Source organism: Schistocerca serialis, chromosome 8, assembly GCF_023864345.2.
Source record: "Schistocerca serialis cubense isolate TAMUIC-IGC-003099 chromosome 8, iqSchSeri2.2, whole genome shotgun sequence".
NCBI classification, from domain to species: Eukaryota; Metazoa; Arthropoda; class Insecta; order Orthoptera; family Acrididae; genus Schistocerca; species Schistocerca serialis.
Genome location: NC_064645.1, coordinates 316712371 through 316732626, shown reverse-complemented (window position 1 = coordinate 316732626; position 20256 = coordinate 316712371). Strand labels below are relative to the sequence as shown.

The window sequence follows — 20256 nt, the reverse complement described above, 5'->3', positions numbered from 1 at the left end:
TTTATATGCCAACTAGCTCTGCAGATGATGAAGAAATTGATGAAATGTATGATGAGATAAAAGAAATTATTCAGGTAGTGAAGGGAGACGATAATTTAATAGTCATGGGTGACTGGAATTCGAGAGTAGGAAAAGGGAGAGAAGGAAACATAGTAGGTGAATATGGATTGGGGCTAAGAAATGAAAGAGGAAGCCGCCTGGTAGAATTTTGCGCAGAGCATAACTTAATCATAGCTAATACTTGGTTCAAGAATCATGAAAGAAGGTTGTATACATGGAAGAACCCTGGAGATACTAAAAGGTATCAGATAGATTATATGATGGTAAGACAGAGATTTAGGAACCAGATTTAAAATTGTAAGACATTTTCAGGAGCAGATGTGGACTCTGACCACAATCTATTGGTTATGAACTGTAGATTAAAACTGAAGAAACTGCAAAAAGGTGGGAATTTAAGGAGATGGGACCTGGATAAACTGACTAAACCAGAGGTTGTACACAGTTTCAGGAAGAGCGTAAGGGAACAATTGACAGGAATGGGGGAAAGAAATACAGTAGAATAAGAATGGGTAGCTTTGAGGGCTGAAGTAGTGAAGGCAGCAGAGGATCAAGTAGGTAAAAAGACGAGGGCTAGTAGAAACCCTTGGGTAACAGAAGAAATATTGAATTTAATTGATGAAAGGAGAAAATATAAAAAATGCAGAAAATGAAGCAGGCAAAAAGGAATACAAACGTCTCAAAAATGAGATCGACAGGAAGTGCAAAATGGCTAAGCAGGGATGGCTAGAGGACAAATGTAAGGATGTAGAGGCTTATCTCACTAGGGGTAAGATAGATACTGCCTACAGGAAAATTAAAGAGTCCTTTGGAGAAAAGAGAACCAATTGCATGAATATCAAGAGCTCAGATGGAAAACCAGTTCTAAGCAAAGAAGGGAAAGCAGAATGATGGAAGGAGTATATAGAGGGTCTATACAAGGGTGATGTACTTGAGGACAATATTATGGAAATGGAAGAGGAGGTAGATGAAGATGAAATGGAAGATAAGATACTTCGTGAAGAGTTTGACAGAGCACTGAAAGACCTAAGCCGAAACAAGCTCCCCAGAGTAGAGAGTAGACAACATTCCATTAGAACTACTGACAGCCTTGGGAGAGCCAGTCCTGACAAAACTCTACCAGCTGGTGAGCAAGATGTATGAGACAGGCGAAATACCCTCAGACTTCAAGAAGAATATAATAATTCCAATTCCAAAGAAAGCAGGTGTTGACAGATGTGAAAATTACCGAACTATCAGTTTAATAAGTCACAGCTACAAAATACTAACGCGAATTCTTTACAAACGAATGGAAAAACTGATAGAAGCCGACCTGGGGGAAGATCAGTTTGGATTCCGTAGAAATGTTGGAACACGTGAGGCAATACTGACCCTACGACTTATCTTAGAAAATAGATTAAGGAATGGCAAACCTATGTTTCTAGCATTTGTAGACTTAGATGAAGCTTTTGACAATGTTGACTGGAATACTCTCTTTCAAATGCTGAAGGTGGCAGGGGTGAAATACAGGGAGCGAAAGGCTATTTACAATTTGTACAGAAACCAAATGGCAGTTATAAGAGTTGAGGGGTATGAAGGGGAAGCAGTGGTTGGGAAGGGAGTGAGACAGGGTTGTAGCCTATCCCCGATGCTATTCAATCTGTATATTGAGCAAGCAATAAAGGAAACAAAAGAAAAATTCGGAATAGGTATTAAAATCCATGGAGAAGAAATAAAAACTTTGAGGTTCTCCGATGACATTGTAACTCTGTCAGAGACAGCAAAGGACTTGGAAGAGCAGTTGAACGGAATGGAGTGTGTCTTGAAAGGAGGATATAAGATGAACATCAACAAAAGCAAAACGAGGATAATGGAATGTAGTCGAATTAAGTCGGGTGATGCTGAGGGAAAGGAGTTTTGCTATTTGGGGAACAAAATAACTGATGATGGTCGAAGTAGAGAGGCTATAAAATGTAGACAGGCAATGGCGAGGAAAGCATTTCTGAAGAAGAGAAATTTGTTAACATCGAGTATAGATTTAAGTGTCAGGAAGTCATTTCTGAAAGTATTTGTATGGAGTGTAGCCACGTATGGAAGTGAAACATGGACAATAAATAGTTTGGACAAGAAGAGAATAGAAGCTTTCGAAATGTGGTGCTACAGAAGAATGCTGAATATTAGATGGTTAGATCACGTAACTAATGAGGAGGTATTGAATAGGCTTGGGGAGAAGAGAAGTTTGTGGCACAACTTGACTAGAAGAAGGGATCGGTTGGTAGGACATGTTCTGAGACATCGAGGGATCACCAATTTAGTATTGGAGGGCAGCGTGCAGGGTAAAAATCGTAGAGGGAGACGAAGAGTTGAATATGCTAAGCAAGTTCAGAAGGATGTAGGCTGCAGTAGGTACTGGGAGATGAAGCAGCTTGCACAGGATAGAGTAGCATGGAGAGCTGCATCAAACCAGTCTCAGGACTGAAGACCACAACAACAACAACAACCTGTCTGTGAAGGCCTTGGGGAGACCCTCGGCATACCTGGCAACGGAGTTCTTGTCACTCCAGATGCTCCAACCCTGTATGGCCAAGCTGTATGGGAGAGGTTTCTTGGTGTGGAAGGAATGCAGGTACTGTTAGTGGGTAGTGCGTTTCATGTTGACAGAGGTATGGATGTAGCCATCAGAGAGGAGGAGGTCAATGTTCAGGAAGTTGGCACCCTGGGTTGTGGAGGACCAAGTGAAGCGGATGGGAGAAAAGGTGTTGAGATTGTGAAGGAACAAAGATAGGTTGTCATGGCTCTTGGTCCAGATGATGATCATCATCAGTGAACCTAAGCCAGACAAGGGGTTTGGCATTTTGGAAGGTTTAGAAAAGTCTCTTCTAAATGGCCCATAAACAGATTGACATAGGAGGGTGCCATGTGGGCACCCACAGCTGTGCTGCAGATTTGTATGTATGCATTTGCTTCAAAGGAGTAGGTGTTGACTATTAGGATAAAGTTAGTAAGGTGTATGAGGAATGTGGTAGTGGGTTTGGAGTCAGAAGGACATTTGTGAGGTAGTAGTGTTCAATAGGGTTATACCATGGGCATGAGGGATGTTGGTGTATAGGGAAGTGGTGTTAACAGCGACAAGTAAGGATCCAGGAGGTAAAGGAGTGGGGATGTTGGAGAGGTGGTGAAGGAAGTGGTGCATATCATTGATGTGGGAGGCTAGGTTACGGATAGTTGGTTGGAAGTGTTCATGAGTGAGGGCCGAAATTCTTTCAGTGGAACCACAATAACCAATCACAATGGGGTGTCCAGGGTAGTTGGGTTTGTGTATTTTGGTGAGCCTGCAAAATGTGGAATATGCAAAATATGCAAGGTGTCATATGGGTGAGGAGGGAAATGGATTCAGGGGAGAAGATCGGGGAAGGGCCTGAGGCTTTAAGCAGGGATTAAAGGTTATGTTGGACTTCTGGGATGGGCTCACTCAGGCAGAGTTTATGGGTGGAAGAGTCAGATAATTGGCAGAGGTCTTCTTCCAGGTAGTCACTTTGATTCGTAACGGTGGTGGAACCTCAGTCAGCAGGTAGGTGATTAGGTCACAAGCAACACACACTTTGCCATGAAAGTGAGAGACTTCACATGTTCTCAGGAGGTAAATATATAACCACTTCAAGTGTATTGTGTAACTACTAACTTTTTATAGGCAACAGCTTGGTTTTATATTTTCTCACTTATCTGGGGGGGGGGGGGGGGGAGACAAATTTGGTGAAATATACATTTTACACATTTGTAAAATAATGTATATGGTGTATAGCCACACTTAATAAAAGTCTGCCCTCTACTTACTTTTTCCTTATCCTCAATATGAACTGCCTGTCACTCCTTATGGTCTGAAACCATTGTGGCTGTAGAAACATGAATCTTGGCAATTACTAAAACCGTCACTGTACTTCATAAATGAAGAAAATAAAAAAAAAAGCAACAGAAAAGCCGCACCTATGTGAATAACTAGAAAATATGACATAAAAATAAAATAAAATCTGAAAGCATGTATGGCAAACAACAAAACATGACAATGACATCTGCTATAAAGTAGTGTTTGATACATAGTGTAAAAACTATTGTTACAGACTCGTCAGCATCACCTGGAGTTTGTGGACTGCGTAACCTGGGAAACACGTGCTTTATGGCAGCAGGCCTTCAGTGCTTGGCAGCCACACCCTCTCTAGTCCAGTTCTTTCTATCCAGAAATGCAGCTGTCAAGGATGATCCACATTCCTTAACAGATCAGTTCTCTCTTCTCATTCATAAAATGTGGAGTGGCCAATGGGGTGTAATTCGTCCATTTGAATTTAAGCAGGCTCTTGGATTCAACCATCCACAGTTCAAGGATTACAGACAGGTAACACCATAACAAAAAGATGATGATGATTATAGTAATAGTAATAAGAAAGGTAATGATGGTGGTTGTGGTGGCAGTAGCAGCAGCTTGGTTACATACTGTTTACGGAAGGCAAATATCCAAGTTCTGATGTGACAGACAATTCTGACTTACATAAGCCTGCTTTTGTGACCTGCTCACTTACTTTTTGTGGCCCCCTGTGATCAGTGGAAGTAGACTAACTTCGTGCTGTTCTGGAATGTGCACACTCATTGTTAATCTTAACTACGTAATAGTACTGTTCACCATAACAATAAGTAGCTGTTGGGCATTGTTAAGCATAGTGATTATTAATATTACAAAAATGATTGAAAAAGGGTGTACCTAGCCCTTCTACTGACTCGCCTTAAACTTTCATCTCACTTCTGTTCATCCATTATATGTTCGTTTCTTTTGTTTGCTATAAGCTGACTAGTATGGAGAAAGGAGATGAAGCTTGCCTTAGCAGCTAATGTGCTGCAAGCCAATCACAATAATGTTGTGTTAATATTAGCAACAGTGTACAGGTCTCCACTAGGAGATAGGGAGCTATTGATAAAAAAGTTTGACTCCCTATTATGCCGTCTGTCATACAAAAAGAAGAAGTTATTGATCTGTGGTGATTTCAGTGTTAACTTTCTAAGCGATTCTGATAGGAAAAGTGAACTAGTAGTGTTGTTAACAACATATAACTTAGAATCAGTGATCAATTTCCCTATACGTATAGCTCAGGGCAGTAGTACTCTAATAGATAATGTATTTGTACAGCAAGGGGATGTAGAACAAACACATGCTTTCTCTGTGGTAAATGGATTATCTGACCATGATGCACAACTGATTAACTTACAAAACCTAACAGGGTGTACACTTCAGAAACCATTAAGTAAAATTGTGAGGGTGGTCAACCCGGTGTCTATAGATTACTTCAGGGAAAGTTTAGGAAATGTAAACTGGGGAGATGTATATAATGAGCCAAATGCTAGTGATAAATGCAGCCTATTTCTTAATAAATTTATATCCCTTTTTGAACATTGTTTTCCAAAGAAAATTACTCAATGTAACACCACAAACTTTTCAAAGAAACCTTGGATTACCACAGGTATTAAAGTGTCTTCAGAAAGAAAAAGAAAACTGTATGAGACAGCAAGAACTAGTAAAGATCCAGAAGTAGTTTTACACCATAAAAATTATTGTAACATACTGAAAAAAGTTGAAAGGAAATCAAGAAATATATATGTTAGAGAAGAAATTTACAACTCCAGCAATAAAATCAAATCAATATGGAATGTTGTTAGAAGGGAGACAGGAAAAGGAACCACTGGGGTAGGTAGTATTACTGTTAAAGAGAATGAGACCATCTTGACCAGTAGTACACAGTAGCCAATGTATTTAACAATCACTTCTTAAGTGTAGGAGAAAAAATTGGTGAGAATAGTTAAAAAGAAAAAGCCAGGCAGTACATGGAAGAGTCAGTTTTGATAAATTTTAGTCGATTAAGTTTCAACTAACAACCTCTTGTGAAATAAGGAAAATTATCAAATCTTTGAAAAATAAATGTGCTGTTGGAGTAGGTGACATCTCTAACAAGTTATTAAAACAATGTGGAGCAATTACAGCTGATGTTTTGAGTCATATATATGTAATGCATCACTGACTCAGGGTATTTTTCCAGACAGGTTAAAATATGCCATTGTCAGGCCTCTCTACAAAAAGGGAGAAACCATAGATGTCAATAATTACCGGCCAGTATCTTTGCTTACAGCATTTTCAAAAATCTTTGAGAAAGTAATGTATTCAAGAGTGGTTAGGCATCTCAACAGTAATGGGATACTTAGTAAATCACAGTTTAGATTTCAGAAATGTTGTTCCACCGAGACAGCAATAGACAATTTCACTGTCCAGATAATAGTCTTTAAATAGTAAAATGTCACCAGTAGGAATATTCTGTGACTTATCCAAAGCATTTGATTGTGTGAACCATGACATTATGTTAGAGAAATTACAATTCTATGGTATAAATGGAACAGCATATGAATGGTTTTTAGTCATATCTACAGAACAGGAAGCAAAAAGTCTCTTTATATGCTTCTAGTGATTCAAAGGAGTTTGCCACTTCATCTAACTGGGGTGAAATTACATTGCGTGTTCCACAAGGTTCGATCATGGGTCCCCTCCTGTTCTTGATATATGTGAATGACCTCCCTTCTTATGTGTAACAAGATGCTGAATTGACACTGTTTGCTGATGATACAAGCATAATTATTAATCCAGTAAAAGAAAGTCTGATAGAAAATGATACAAATAAGGTCTATGGAAAAGTTATTAATTGGTTTTGTGCTAATGTGCTTGCTCTGAACTTTGAAAAAACACACTACATCCAATTTTCTGCTGCAAAAAGTATTCCTACAATAAACATAACACATCAAAAGAAGTCAGTAGCCAGGGTAGAGCATACGAAGTTTTTGGGTGTACATATAGATGAGAATCTTAATTGGAAAATTCATATTTTGGATCTCGTAAAGCAACTAGGTTCAGCAACTTTTGCAATCAGAATAATTGCCAGTTTTGAGGAAGTAGAAATTACTGAGCTAACATACTTGGCATACTTTCACTCTCTGATGTGATACGGAATAATTTCTGAGGCAACTCAACACTTAGGCAAAAGGTATTCACTGCTCAAAAGAAAGTAGTTAGAATAATGTGTGGGATTCATAGTCGCACATCTTGTAGGCATCTCTTTAAAAGTTTAGGAATTCTTACAAGTGCTGCACAGTACATTTACTCGGTAATGAAATTTTTTTCTCAACAACATGGACCAATTTAAAATCAACAGTGACATTCATGATTACAATACCAGAAAAAAGAAAGACCTACACTATACATTACTTAACCTATCTTTGGCACAGAAAGGGGTAAAATATGCCGCTATAAAACTTTTTTGATAAATTACCAGATGAAATAAAATGTCTGACATACAGCAGTAATAGTTTCAAAAACAAATTGAAATCATACCTCCTTGACAATTCCTTCTATACCATAGATGAATTCTTGAATATGAGTAAATAAATCTGGAGATATAATATATGCATTTTGTACCATTTAAGGGAATGGGATAGATAATATAAATATTTAGGTATAACACTATAATGTAAAAAAAAAAAAAAAAAAAACGTTGTTTCCTGTGCGCATTTCTTGTGCATTTGACACGTTCCACATCATGACAGTTTTTCTGTGCTATTGATCAATGGAACACGTAACTAACAAACTCCCACTCCCAACATCCTCTGCTCAGGTACCAAGTAAAAGCGTGCAGTCAGTAAAGTCTTCAGAATCATTAAGCAGCATCATATTCCTCTTCAATGCTCAACATTTTGATCCCTCTACTGAGATCTTTGGGAATCCACTGGTGCCCCTGAATATGTGTTGCTAGACAATGTGGTATTCACTTATAAAATGCTGTTTACCTACTTTTTAATTTTAGAAGTGAAATCACCAGGTAACACTATACATGGTGCCATTGGTGAGGTGACATTGTTGAGTAATTACTGAAAGCAGCTATAGGAAAGGGGCAGAAGAATCCAAAATATTATTCTTGTTTTATAGCTTTGGTGGTATCCGGGTAGTTGTTCCTTGCTCGCCGTGAATGATGTTTGCTACCTCGATAGTTGGTAGCTGCATCACTATTGAAGTTGCACTCATTTTTCGATATTTTAACTTCTTCCTGGACCTTCCTTCTATAAATATAATATTCTGTAGCTAGCTCTCATATGTTTTTAAAATCCATAAGCTTGTCAGATTCTTCGTGGTGTTGATTTTGCTTTTTGTTTTGTGTGTAGTGTTCATGCTCTTTAATGTTTCCTTTTAGAGTCCTTCCAGTTTTGCCAATAAATACTTTGCCAAGTCAATGTCATTTCATAGGCTCCTGCAGTGTGGAGACAGTCAGGTGCATCCATTATAGGCCGGATGAAATCTTATACCATTACTCAGAAAGAGTCTGCCCGTGCAGTCAGTTAAGTTGGTAACAAATGGTACCCTAACCGAATGAGTGGGAGGTCCTTATTCTTCTTTTCTGCATTACTATTCTTACCATGTTGTTTGACTGCCCTGTTTATGGGTAGGGCATTGTAGCCATTAGCTGCCAATGTTTCAGAAAACAAAACTGTGATCGCTAGATCTTACTATCATTGATGCAGAATGCATGTGCAGACCATGTTCATAATGTCTTGCTTCCAGGTTGGGTGGTGGTATGAAGTAATCTTTAAATTCCTTTTGGTAGATTAGCTGTAAACTCTTTGTTCTAGAATGTTGTATTTTGTAGATCAACACATTTAAGAATGGGAGGCTGTCCTTACTCCATCTCCAAGCAGAAGCTGATTTTTTTCAGATGAATGTTATTCATAAATTGTGGAACTTAATATAATCCTGCCTTGTAGTGTAGCCGTATAACAAACATGTTATCCACATAGCAGGGCCAGCCACATTATTTTATTTCCTCATTACTTAATGCCTTTTGTTCAAACTGCTCCATAAAAATGTCAGCTGCTACACCGAACGTAGGTGAGCCCACAGTGACCCCAAAACATTTTATGTAAACTTCCCCTTTGTGTTTAAAATAACGTAGCCAAAAGTAAGATTCAACTAGGCCATACACATCCGAAGTAATTGAACCCCATGGTATCTGCAACAGGGACATTAGTAGATAAAAATGTTATGTCAAAGCTTACCAGTTTATCAATTGCACATACTTCACTGTGCACAATATTTTCAAAAAATATTTTGTATCCTTCACAAAATTCGTTTTTCTGACAAGATGCTTCAGTTTCCCCAGTAAATAACTAATAAAAAGTCTGTTGGAGAATTTAATCTTGTTCTCTATATGGGTCTCAGCAGACATCCTTCTTTGATGAGGAATATGATGTCACCTAACCATTGAGAAGTATTACCATCAATTCTGATGTAACACACGTAATCAACACAAGGTACATACTTAGCAACAAAGTACAATACTTTCATATTAGTAACAGTCATGAGCTTGCAGGGAAGTCAGTTTCATATTGTATTACCGTATTTACTCGAATCTAAGCCGCACCTGAAAAATGAGACTCGAAATCAAGGAAAAAAATTTTCCCGAATCTAAGCCGCACCTGAAATTTGAGACTCTAAATTCAAGGGGAGAGAAAAGTTTTAGGCTGCACCTCCAAATCGAAACAAAGTTGGTCTATTGTAATATGAGACATAATGTAGGTCGAATGAATGACGATACAGCTACAGTAGTTTGGTTCGAGTCGTAAGCTTAGCACTTAAGCTTTATCAGGTAGCCATTGCTATGCGTCAGACACTCCGTCCGTATTTATACAGATACCCTTCCTTTTTCACATGCTTCGTCTGGTTTGAATCGGTTGCTTATTTTTCTTCGATCTGATAAGTCCCATTCTCTTTGTCATAGGTGTTTACGTCACTCTAAGCTGAAAATGCATTATTGTACAGTGTCATGCATTGTTTGTCGCATTTTGATAATGAGTGTTTATGACCTGTCGCCGCTTGCGGCATGGCTTGATTTTGTGCGCACTACCGTCGCTTACAATTAAAAAAAGAGAGGAATTGTCTCATTAGCGAATCAATGGTAAGAGACTGGTATTTGTTGTTACTTACACTGCTGCTTTCTTTGATAATGATCAACAAGAACCAAATAATAGACTGCGTATGATAGGTGTTCTGAACGAGAGTTTTCGCTAAAATTTTTCTCCGTTTGAAAATCTTTGCAGACGCCTTTCGTGTACATTACATTCTGCACAGAAATTAGTCATCTTAGATTTAAAAATCTAGTCAATTGCCATGCTTAATTTATGATTGTATCACTATTAGGCATAACAATAATACGAATATAAACATGATATGTATATTCTTCCGCATTTGCTGTTGTCTCACACTAGTTTCGTAGGTTATTAGGCAGACAGGATTTAAATCAGATAGCAGCAAACATGAAAGAATACATGGCAAAATGTTTATATTCGTATTATTCTTATGGTGAAGAGAATACTGCATGCGATTCACAATTCATAAAAGTTCCTATTAGCAACCATCTCTTTTCACAGGTAGGAAAAAATTCAGAACGTAGAGTTGGCCGTATTGTCAAACATCCCAAACCAGTTGGATTTTCGTAGTACGTTTAAATGCTGTTACATTCGAAGATGAACAATACGGAATTTGTATTTACTTCGTTGGATAATGTATGGAAAAGCACTGGTCAAAACTCGGGGCGGAGAAAAAAGCTCGTCTTCCATCTTTCCTTTTTTTTAAATTTATTTAGTGACGCAGAGGTTTTGGCGCCAGTATTTATCTTTGTGCCTGCAAAGCATGCCTGTGTAGCGCTACATATATTCGACGGCAGAAATTAGTTGTGGTGGCACCTACCAACATTTTTCAGAACTTCCACTTACTTTGCACTCGATTCTAAGCCGCAGGCGGTTTTTTGGATTACAAAAACCGGAAAAAAAGTGCGGCTTAGATTCGAGTAAATACGGTAGTTTTTCCTGAAATGTTGGTCTCAAGAGTGTTGTGGCAGAGTTTGTGTGGAGATTTTAGTGAACTCTTAGAAGCTTGTAGCTTGAGCTGTGGATCATTCTAGGGGCCAGTTTTGTGTATTTAGTGTTTTAATTTCCCATTTAGAGATATGCCTTCTTGACTGCTGTTTTGAACCCCATCTGCAAATTAATCCCACTTAATGCCCCCATGCTGGAATCTCACTCAGTTACTTGATTTTCAGTTGATATTAAATAAAATATTTCTTTTATATCTAAAAAGAAAGATGATGAAACTTACCAAACAAAAGCGCTGGCAGGTCGACAGACACACAAACAAACACAAACATACACACAAAATTCTAGCTTTCGCAACCAATGGTTGCCTCGTCAGGAAAGAGGGAAGGAGAAGGAAAGACAAAAGGATATGGGTTTTAAGGGAGAGGGTAAGGAGTCATTCCAATCCCGGGAGCGGAAAGACTTACCTTAGGGGGAAAAAAGGGAAAAAAGGACAGGTATACACTCGCACACACACACATATCCATCCACACATACACAGACACAAGCAGACATTTGTAAAGGCAAAGAGTTTGGGCAGAGATCTCTGCCCAAACTCTTTGCCTTTACAAATGTCTGCTTGTGTCTGTGTATGTGTGGATGGATATGTGTGTGTGTGCGAGTGTATACCTGTCCTTTTTTCCCTTTTTTCCCCCTAAGGTAAGTCTTTCCGCTCCCGGGATTGGAATGACTCCTTACCCTCTCCCTTAAAACCCATATCCTTTTGTCTTTCCTTCTCCTTCCCTCTTTCCTGACGAGGCAACCATTGGTTGCGAAAGCTAGAATTTTGTGTGTATGTTTGTGTTTGTTTGTGTGTCTGTCGACCTGCCAGCGCTTTTGTTTGGTAAGTTTCATCATCTTTCTTTTTAGATATATTTTTCCCACGTGGAATGTTTCCCTCTATTATATTCAAAATATTTCTTTTGATATAACAAAGATTTTAGTGACAAACTCAATAAACAGCATTTATTGTTTATTAATAACTATCAAAATGAAGCTTATACTAGAGCTCTGCTCAGTCCAGGAGGTCTTGCAGAACAACACTAACTCAAAAATCATTGTATAAAAATACTTTCAAAATGCAGATACACTTTTTTATGTAGGAAAGACATTAAGGGTTTATATCTTTCCAGTCACTTCATAAAGTTTGCTTAGGCACATATCCAGGTCCTTGCCCCAGACCGGCACTTATTTTTAATTTTGTACATCTAATTGACAGTTCAGTGGTCAAATATTTCTGTGTGGAGCAGGCTCACGCTTTAGGTTCAGTAACGGGTATTCACTAAAGTCCTCTGTCCAGGCCATCTTAAAATTGACAATAAATGCAAAACAGTAATTGTGTCACTTTGCGAGGTTTTGACTGACAATATTGCAACTTGGCCAAAGAGTTCATAATTGATACTCCAACTTCTGACTCTGGTGTGGTTATCAATAACTTCAGAGTGCCATCACAGGTACTTTGTAACAAATCAGTTGTTACGAAACTGCATTAAATGTTAGTTCCGCAGCTAGGCATTGGCTTATCTCTAGTGTCGTGAAGAGTTGTGTGCTTATTGTGTTGTATTCTTCAAAGAAATTAAATGATCTCTGCTTTCATCGGTGTAATCTTTAACAGCTGTTAGACTGGGGCTAAGCTGTTTCAGAGTTTTTTTAATAATAAGAAGATATACTAATTGTTAGATGTCTACATTTGTAGATTAATGTGATTGTTTTGAATTTTCATCATCTATTTTCATATACACTTATCTCCTGAGGTGGTACACCACGCATGAGATGCAAAGTTTTTCATCCGAGCTAGAATTGTGGACAATTTACATAACAGAGAATTATTTATGTTTATTAGATGATGTGTTTGTATGTATAATGTGAATACAGCTAAACTTTTTTAATATTTATTGCAGCATGATTGTCAAGAATTTCTTGCACTGTTACTCGATAACCTTCATGAACAACTCAACACCGCAAGCAACAAAAGTGAACACTCGGATGTATCTACTGCTCCAGCCACTCCACATAGTCAGTGTGAAACAACAGATGACAGAGATTCTGCTAGGAAGCTTGTTGTCGAACACATTGATCCTGAAATTATCACACAGGCTAGTATATTATAAGTGATAATGACATTTGACAACATCTTCAGAGAAATTGAATGTATATGCCATTGTTTAGTGACTAAAATGTTACATTAAGATGATTAATTTTTGTTAATTGGCTATTCAAGTGATGGTCGACATACATTGTGACTGAAGATTTGATTTTTTTCAGTATTTTTGCAGCTCTGAGAGATCCTGAATGCACTTGCTGTTGACTTTTTTTTTCCTTGTTGCTTGGAATTCATAGAGCCAGTTACCCCTCTGACCTCATAATCAAATATTGACCATAAAATGAAAATGATAGATAAATGGTAAATGAAAAAAAGATGGGTGGCGTAGTTGTGTTTTGTACAATTAAATTGCTTACTTGACATATTAATGCTATGTTCAGTAAGCAAATGCCCAGTAAATACTTGCTGCTTTTTAATATTTAACTCTGTTCCGTGACAGAAAGCATTTACAACACAGTTTAAAAAATGAAAATTTAGGGCGCCTATCGCGTACTGCATTTGTTGCAGCTTTCATTTGTGATCGCCCATGGAAAGTCAGCTTATTGGTAAAAACTGATTCAACTGCTTACAGTTATCAGTACCAGTACTGCTTTTGAGCCGTACAACACTCTTATCAAAAGACTGGCCGTGCAATGATCAGTATGATTAAAAGTACTGGTATTTCAAACATTACTTCACAATAATTATCTATTCAGCAACTTGAATGAATTGCCACACTCATTATGCCCATTAAAAAAGTATTGTTTATAAGACAAACATAATAATTATGTGGAAAATTGTTCAATAATGATTACTGTCTGTCTGTAATTAATACTCCAGTACATACAGTTACAACATATTCAGACTAAATTCCCATTAAAACTGCAAACTTATCTCATTAACACAGTGTACAAACATTGCCTAAACAATTTAATAAAGTCTGCCAATTGTATCATCACAAAAGGAGTTACAGCAGCATCTCGAATAGTAATTGTACGACAAGTACATGATCTGCAACTCTGCATACTGTTAAAAAACAAAGGAAGAGAGTAGAACGCAGTGATATGTTTATGTAAAATTTACTTGCCAATGCAGTTAATTTTTCATCTTGCCCAGCCTGACACATTCTATACATTGATAAAATATAACTTTTAAACATTTGATGTGTTAATCTTTAGATGGTGATGAATTCCTGGCTTTCTTGTGTTTTTTATAACCACATCCAACTTGATACATATTAACAGAGGTTAAAAATTCCTTTCTCTGTAATTGTAGGTCCTTTTTACATCACCTGCAGCCTTAGTATGGTGTTCATAATGTATTCAGTTGGAATTAAATTTTGTGTCCATTCACGTCTCTCTTTGTACATGAAACTAAACAGTAGAGATACTTATCATTCACTCTGGAGTTAAGATTTTTGAAATGTAAATCACTATTCACATTTCACTTAATTCATATACTTGTTTTTAGAAAATCAACTTGAAAAACTCCATAAAATTACAAAGAAACAGAATGGCTGGCCAGTACATACTTTCAGCAGGTGAAATTCCAGCATTGCACATGGACACATTTAAAAGTTTTCCACTCTGTGTTCTCTGTGTCAAATTGAAGTGTTTGTACTATGATGCCCCTTTGATCATTGACATACCAATTTGATTGGCAGTAGGTGGCTCCTTAGATAAGTAGAAATTCTGATAACTTAATTCATCTGTGTAATCAAGTGGAGGAGCTCAGTTTTCTATAGAGTGTTGTTGTATCCAGTTTTTATCAGAAGCAACATAACTATAAAATTAATATCACTTGAGTAATGTGTATGTTGCTATCTTTTACTGCATCTTTTTAAATCATTTTTATTTTCTTTAGGACAATGTGGAAGATGAGTGACATAAATTTTCTTAAGTGATGTAATTCTACGTGCTTTGTGTGTTCTAAACAAGACCAACTATGTGTTTGCTTACAGGGCACTTTAACTACAGACAGTATGAAGTCAAATCACTCATCATCCTCGGGTAGTTCTGACAGTTCGGGTGAAGGCAGGAACCTTTTCAGAATGCAGCAAATTCCAGAAGGGGTTGTTCCATTTCAAGATACAGAACCATATACTGGAGATCTGGTGATGGAAGTGACGGAAGATAGCGTTGAACATAATTATGAGAGATCAGAAGGTGACAAGGAAGATTCCTCTTTTGTTTCAAATCCTAACTGCAGTGACAGCAATTCCAGTTATAACATAATTTCCCATAATTCATTGAAGAGGAATGGAAAAATCCCAGTTGCAGAAAAAGTGTTGGAAAAGAATGTTGTTGCAAGCCAGTTAAATAATGTGGCACAGGGTTTTCGAGGATTACAGGATATATTAAAAGACGCAAAGACATCAAATGTTAATGTACTTGTCACTGAAGAGGAAGCTAACAATGAACTCCGTTTCGATTCAGAAAAGTATCCAAAACATGAAAGTGCGAGGAGAAGAGACCCTCTGGAAAACCCTAATCTTACAGAGTTCCATAATTTTGATTGTAAAACTGTAAGTGTGAAAAGAATAAAGGAAACAAACCTTCTGCAAGAGACTATTGAATCAACTTCAGAGTATGTAGTGGGTTATAATCTAGAATCAAGTAGGTGTTTTAATAATATCAAACGAATGAAGCTGGAAGATACAGAGAAGAATTTTCGAATGGAGTGTGAACGCAAGATGAGAGACTTGGATACAACTGTAGCAGAAGTGGGCAGTTCTGCTGGTCACAGTGAAGATGCAGAAGTTCCATCAACATCAACTTCGGTAGCCCTCAGTGATGAAATAGAAGCTGATAAACATTGGGATAAGCACCTTAGTCTCAACCAAAGTGTTATTGTGGATTCATTCCAGGGTCAGTTCAAAAGCACTGTGAGTATTATATTTCTATTCTGCAATCATACACAGTACTACTACTTCTCCTTGATATAGTAATTATTAATTGAAAGAAGTATTTTTTGTTTATCTGTCCAAAACTTCATCCTCAGATTTAAAAATTCACATTTGTCAAATGCCTTTAAAGGTCAAACTTTATATCTGTCAGTATCTCTAATAATGGCCAAAGTTCGGGGGGAGTGGAAGAAGAAATTCCCTATTACTTACTTTCTTGTATATGCTGCTTTGGCTATTTTGTAGATGCATTTACACACTCTTAGCAGATGTCTAGTGGTATTTTTCTACTAATTCTAGAGATTTCAAATTGTTCTTAAAGTTTTGGTGGGGGATGTCTTTCAGACACCACTTCTGCATCATGATGAGAAGAATTTTGAAGAGTGAAAAAAATAATTATTCTTAACTGTTAGCTATTGATGCTAAGTGCAAGGCAAAGCTCAGAATAAACTAGAGAATATCACAAGTGAGTTTGCTGATAATTCTATTGTAATAGAGGGGACTTCAGTTTGTCAGATATCTGTTGGCGGAGAAAGGGATTTGTATAACATTGTTCTGAATGTCTTGTCTGAAAATTACTTTGAGCAGATACTTAAAGAAACAATAAATGAAAGCAATGTCTTAGGCTTCTAGTAATTAGCAAACCAGGACTTTTCAAATACGTTAGTCAGTCAGTCAGTTACTTTTTCGAAATGATGTGGAACGAGTCAGTTTACAGAATATGTGCACGTGATTAGTGTTACATTCATTTAATTTCGAGGAAGGAGTCAGTGATCACTAACCTGTGATAGTTTCAGTGTCTTATTCTACTAATATTTATTTTGAACCAGTTTTTGGCTTACGAACCACCATCAAGAAATAGCTAAATAATATATTTGGTTAGCAAGAGTGAGAGGACACGAATTACAGAGTATGTAAGTGGTCAACATCAAATAATGAGCTCTAAGAATGAGGATGTGGAGCACAAATGTGTAAAATCCCAAAGTACATTATTGCGCAATATCCCTGGAACAAGTATGTGCCAAGCAGTATTGTGAGGGATTGATGAGACACATTGCAGTTCAGTAGGCATGTTCGAAACTTGCTATGAAAGCAAAGAGAGCTTCATCTTCAATTTCAGAAAAATGAAAGCCTGGAAGACAAACAGAAGCTGAGTGAAGCCAAAACAAACACGAGGAAAGCAATCTGAGAAGCATTCAATAAATTTCAAAGTAAATTTTCATTAACAATTGGACTGAAAATTTTAAGAATATTTGGTCTTATGAAGGCCTAGAGTCAATCACTAGATCAAAATCAGGTCTTCAGTTGCTCAGTGACCGTAGTGGCACTGAAACAGGTGATGACAGGCCAAAAAATGGAAGTCAATCTTCCAAAATTGTTTAATCACGGAATATCGTAATATGGTTTCTCCTTTTAATCATCGCTGAATGCCAAAATGGTAGGGATTGAGATAAGTCATCGGAGAATGAAAGTCAATTAGCAGTAGTAGAAAGACAGCTGGACCAGGTGAGATAAGAGTGGGGTTCTATAGAGATTATGTGAAAGAACTTTCTTTGCTTCTAGTAGTAGTGTATTGTAGGTCACTGGATCAATGAAGCATATCTAGTGATTGAAAAAAGCATAGATCGTTAAAATTTTCAAGAAAGGTCGTCATTAGAAGTGCATAATTGTATGCCTATATTGCTGACTCCAGTCTGTTGTAGGAGTATGGGACACGTTTTATGCTTTCAGAGAACAAAAATCTCCACTGTAAAAATTAGCATGGGTTCTACTAACAGAGATACTGTAAAACACAGTTCACTCTATGATAATGATCGAAGCAGACGAAATGAATTAAAATTTGTGCTGCAGCCGGGACTTGAACCCGGGTCTTCTTGCTTGCTAGGCAGATGGTCAACATTGCTGCACGAACTACCCAAGCTGAGAGCTCTTCCCAACACAAACTTCGATTCATTTTTCCCTTACATATTGTCACTACTGCCAATACCGGAGAGCCCTGGCAGTAGTGACATTTTGTGGATTAGGAAATGGCAGAACATGGCAGCAAAATCACGGTTGTCATCTGCTAAGCAAAATACAGGCTTTTTTTGTCTTGCTTGAAAATAAAATGAAGTGTCCTGGTGAGTAGTGGACAAAGGTAGTGATCCATTGGCACACATGAAGTAATGCTGTTTGTTTATTGAACATGAAGTAAGTCATTACAGTTCAAAGACAAAAGTACACACATGAAATAAGCTGAAAATGTCCTCCAGTGATGACTGGAGAATACAGCAGAATAACCTACAGGAACAATACGTAGCCAGTGCTCACAAGGACAAAGTCCAGATCCTCGGTAGAGGCAAGGAGCTGAGGAAGCAGCTTCTTCTGGAGCAGTGGTCACATGGCAGTGACTGGGAGCCCCATGAAGGCATAGGATGGCAACTGTCAGTTGGGTTGCAGTGCTGGTAGGCGTCGTGGTTCGTGTGACTTCTCATGTTTTAAACATATAAATGGACATCAGTTGTGTGTCAGTGCAGTGTGGTGATGAGGTATTACAGTTGTTAAACTTTCAGTCACAGCAACAGTAGTTTATCATACAATACAGAAATATTTTACAATACAGACACTACTGTATATTACACTTTCATGTAAGATTTTTTTAGTGTGTTGAAGTTTTCATTTTGTTACTAGTTTAACGGGAACAATATTTCAGACATCATTTCCAGCTAAGAATTAAAGTTTAACTGTATTGTGATGTTATGGGTCAATAAAGGTGTTCCTCTGATAATCCTACCTTTTTCTCATTCCAAACGGATTATCAAGGTTTTATGGTAGTAGAATAATTAAAGATAAACACTCAGCGTACATGCTTATGGAAATGAATAATGCATCATATAACTGAGGCATTGAACAGTAAATATCTACAGGAACAAGAACTGGAACCTAATACTTATTTATAACTTTTGTTGTTCTCCAGAACACACAAATTTTTCTCCCAATGACAGTGATGTGACTGGGGTAACAAGTTGTCTGGTGGAGGAGGTGAAATGAATAAAGAAATTTAGAGGGGCAGGAACAATTTACCTTTGTTACATTGCCATTACAGTTGTTGAACTGTAAAGTAATTATGCTCTTTTCTGCCATCATAGGAATATTTTGTTCCACTAAAGGATATGCCTCTTTACACTGAATTAATGTAGTTCCAATGTGAATGAACAGTAGTCTTTAATAACTGTTGTATCACCATAGCATATATGAGATAGACTGTATCACTGGAAATTGAAGAGTTGCCCATATCAGTTAGATTACTTCATTGCTTTCCAGATTTTGTACAATATAAGTACTGAATACCTCGGTTCAGTGAAGATAATGTTAAAGTTTCAAATCGTTATTCCTTGTTTTTAATAAGAGAAAAAATTTTCTGTGTACATAGCTTCCTGAAAAGGAATTACATTGTGTGATAACCTGTAAATCATTCATTCGTTCTTAGGAGAGTTTCAGTGATTTGCTTGAACTTTATACGAAGCATTGTTAGTCACGAACATGAAGTTTGTTAGTAAATTTTGTATCAATTTGTTTCAGAGCAGTTTCACAGAGTTTTTGAAGTTCATATCGTTGTTGTTGTGATCTTCAGTCCTGAGACTGGTTTGATGCAGCTCTCCATGCTAATCTATCCTGTGCAAACTCCTTCATCTCCCAGTACCTACTGCAACCTACATCCTTCTGAATCTGCTTAGTGTATTCATCTCTTGGTCTCCCTCTACGATTTTCACCCTCCACACTGCCCTCCAATGCTAAATTTGTGATCCCTTGATGCCTCAGGACATGTCCTACCAACTGATCCCTTCTTCTAGTCAAGTTGTGCCACAAACTTCTCTTCTCCCCAATTCTATTCAATACCTCCTCATTAGGTATGTGATCTACCCGCCTAATCTTCAACATTCTTCTGTAGCACCACATTTCAAAAGCTTCTATTCTCTTCTTGTCCAAACTATTTATTGTCCATGTTTCACTTCCATACATGGCTACACTCCATACAAATACTTTCAGAAATGACTTCCTGACACTTAAATCTATACTCGATGTTAACAAATATCTCTTCTTCAGAAATGCTTTCCTCGCCATTGCCTGTCTACATTTTATATCCTCTCTACTTCGACCATCATCAGTTATTTTGTTCCCCAAATAGCAAAACTCCTTTACTACTTTAAGTGTCTCATTTCCTAGTCTAATTCCCTCAGCATCACCCGACTTAATTCGACTACATTCC

At 37.5% G+C, this 20256-nt stretch overlaps 1 protein-coding gene across 5 annotated transcripts in view; it reads left to right on the top strand.

Annotated features, from left to right (window-relative positions):
• Window positions 1–20256, top strand: part of LOC126416192 (uncharacterized) — a 206723-nt gene that overhangs the window by 75735 nt on the left and 110732 nt on the right. For all 5 annotated transcript variants that reach the window (XM_050083777.1, XM_050083779.1, XM_050083778.1 and 2 more), the window contains 3 exons: window positions 4155–4426; window positions 12924–13118; window positions 15066–15989. In XM_050083777.1, coding sequence (XP_049939734.1) covers window positions 4155–4426; window positions 12924–13118; window positions 15066–15989 — 1391 coding nt within the window. The remainder of the gene's footprint in view (window positions 1–4154; window positions 4427–12923; window positions 13119–15065; window positions 15990–20256) is intronic.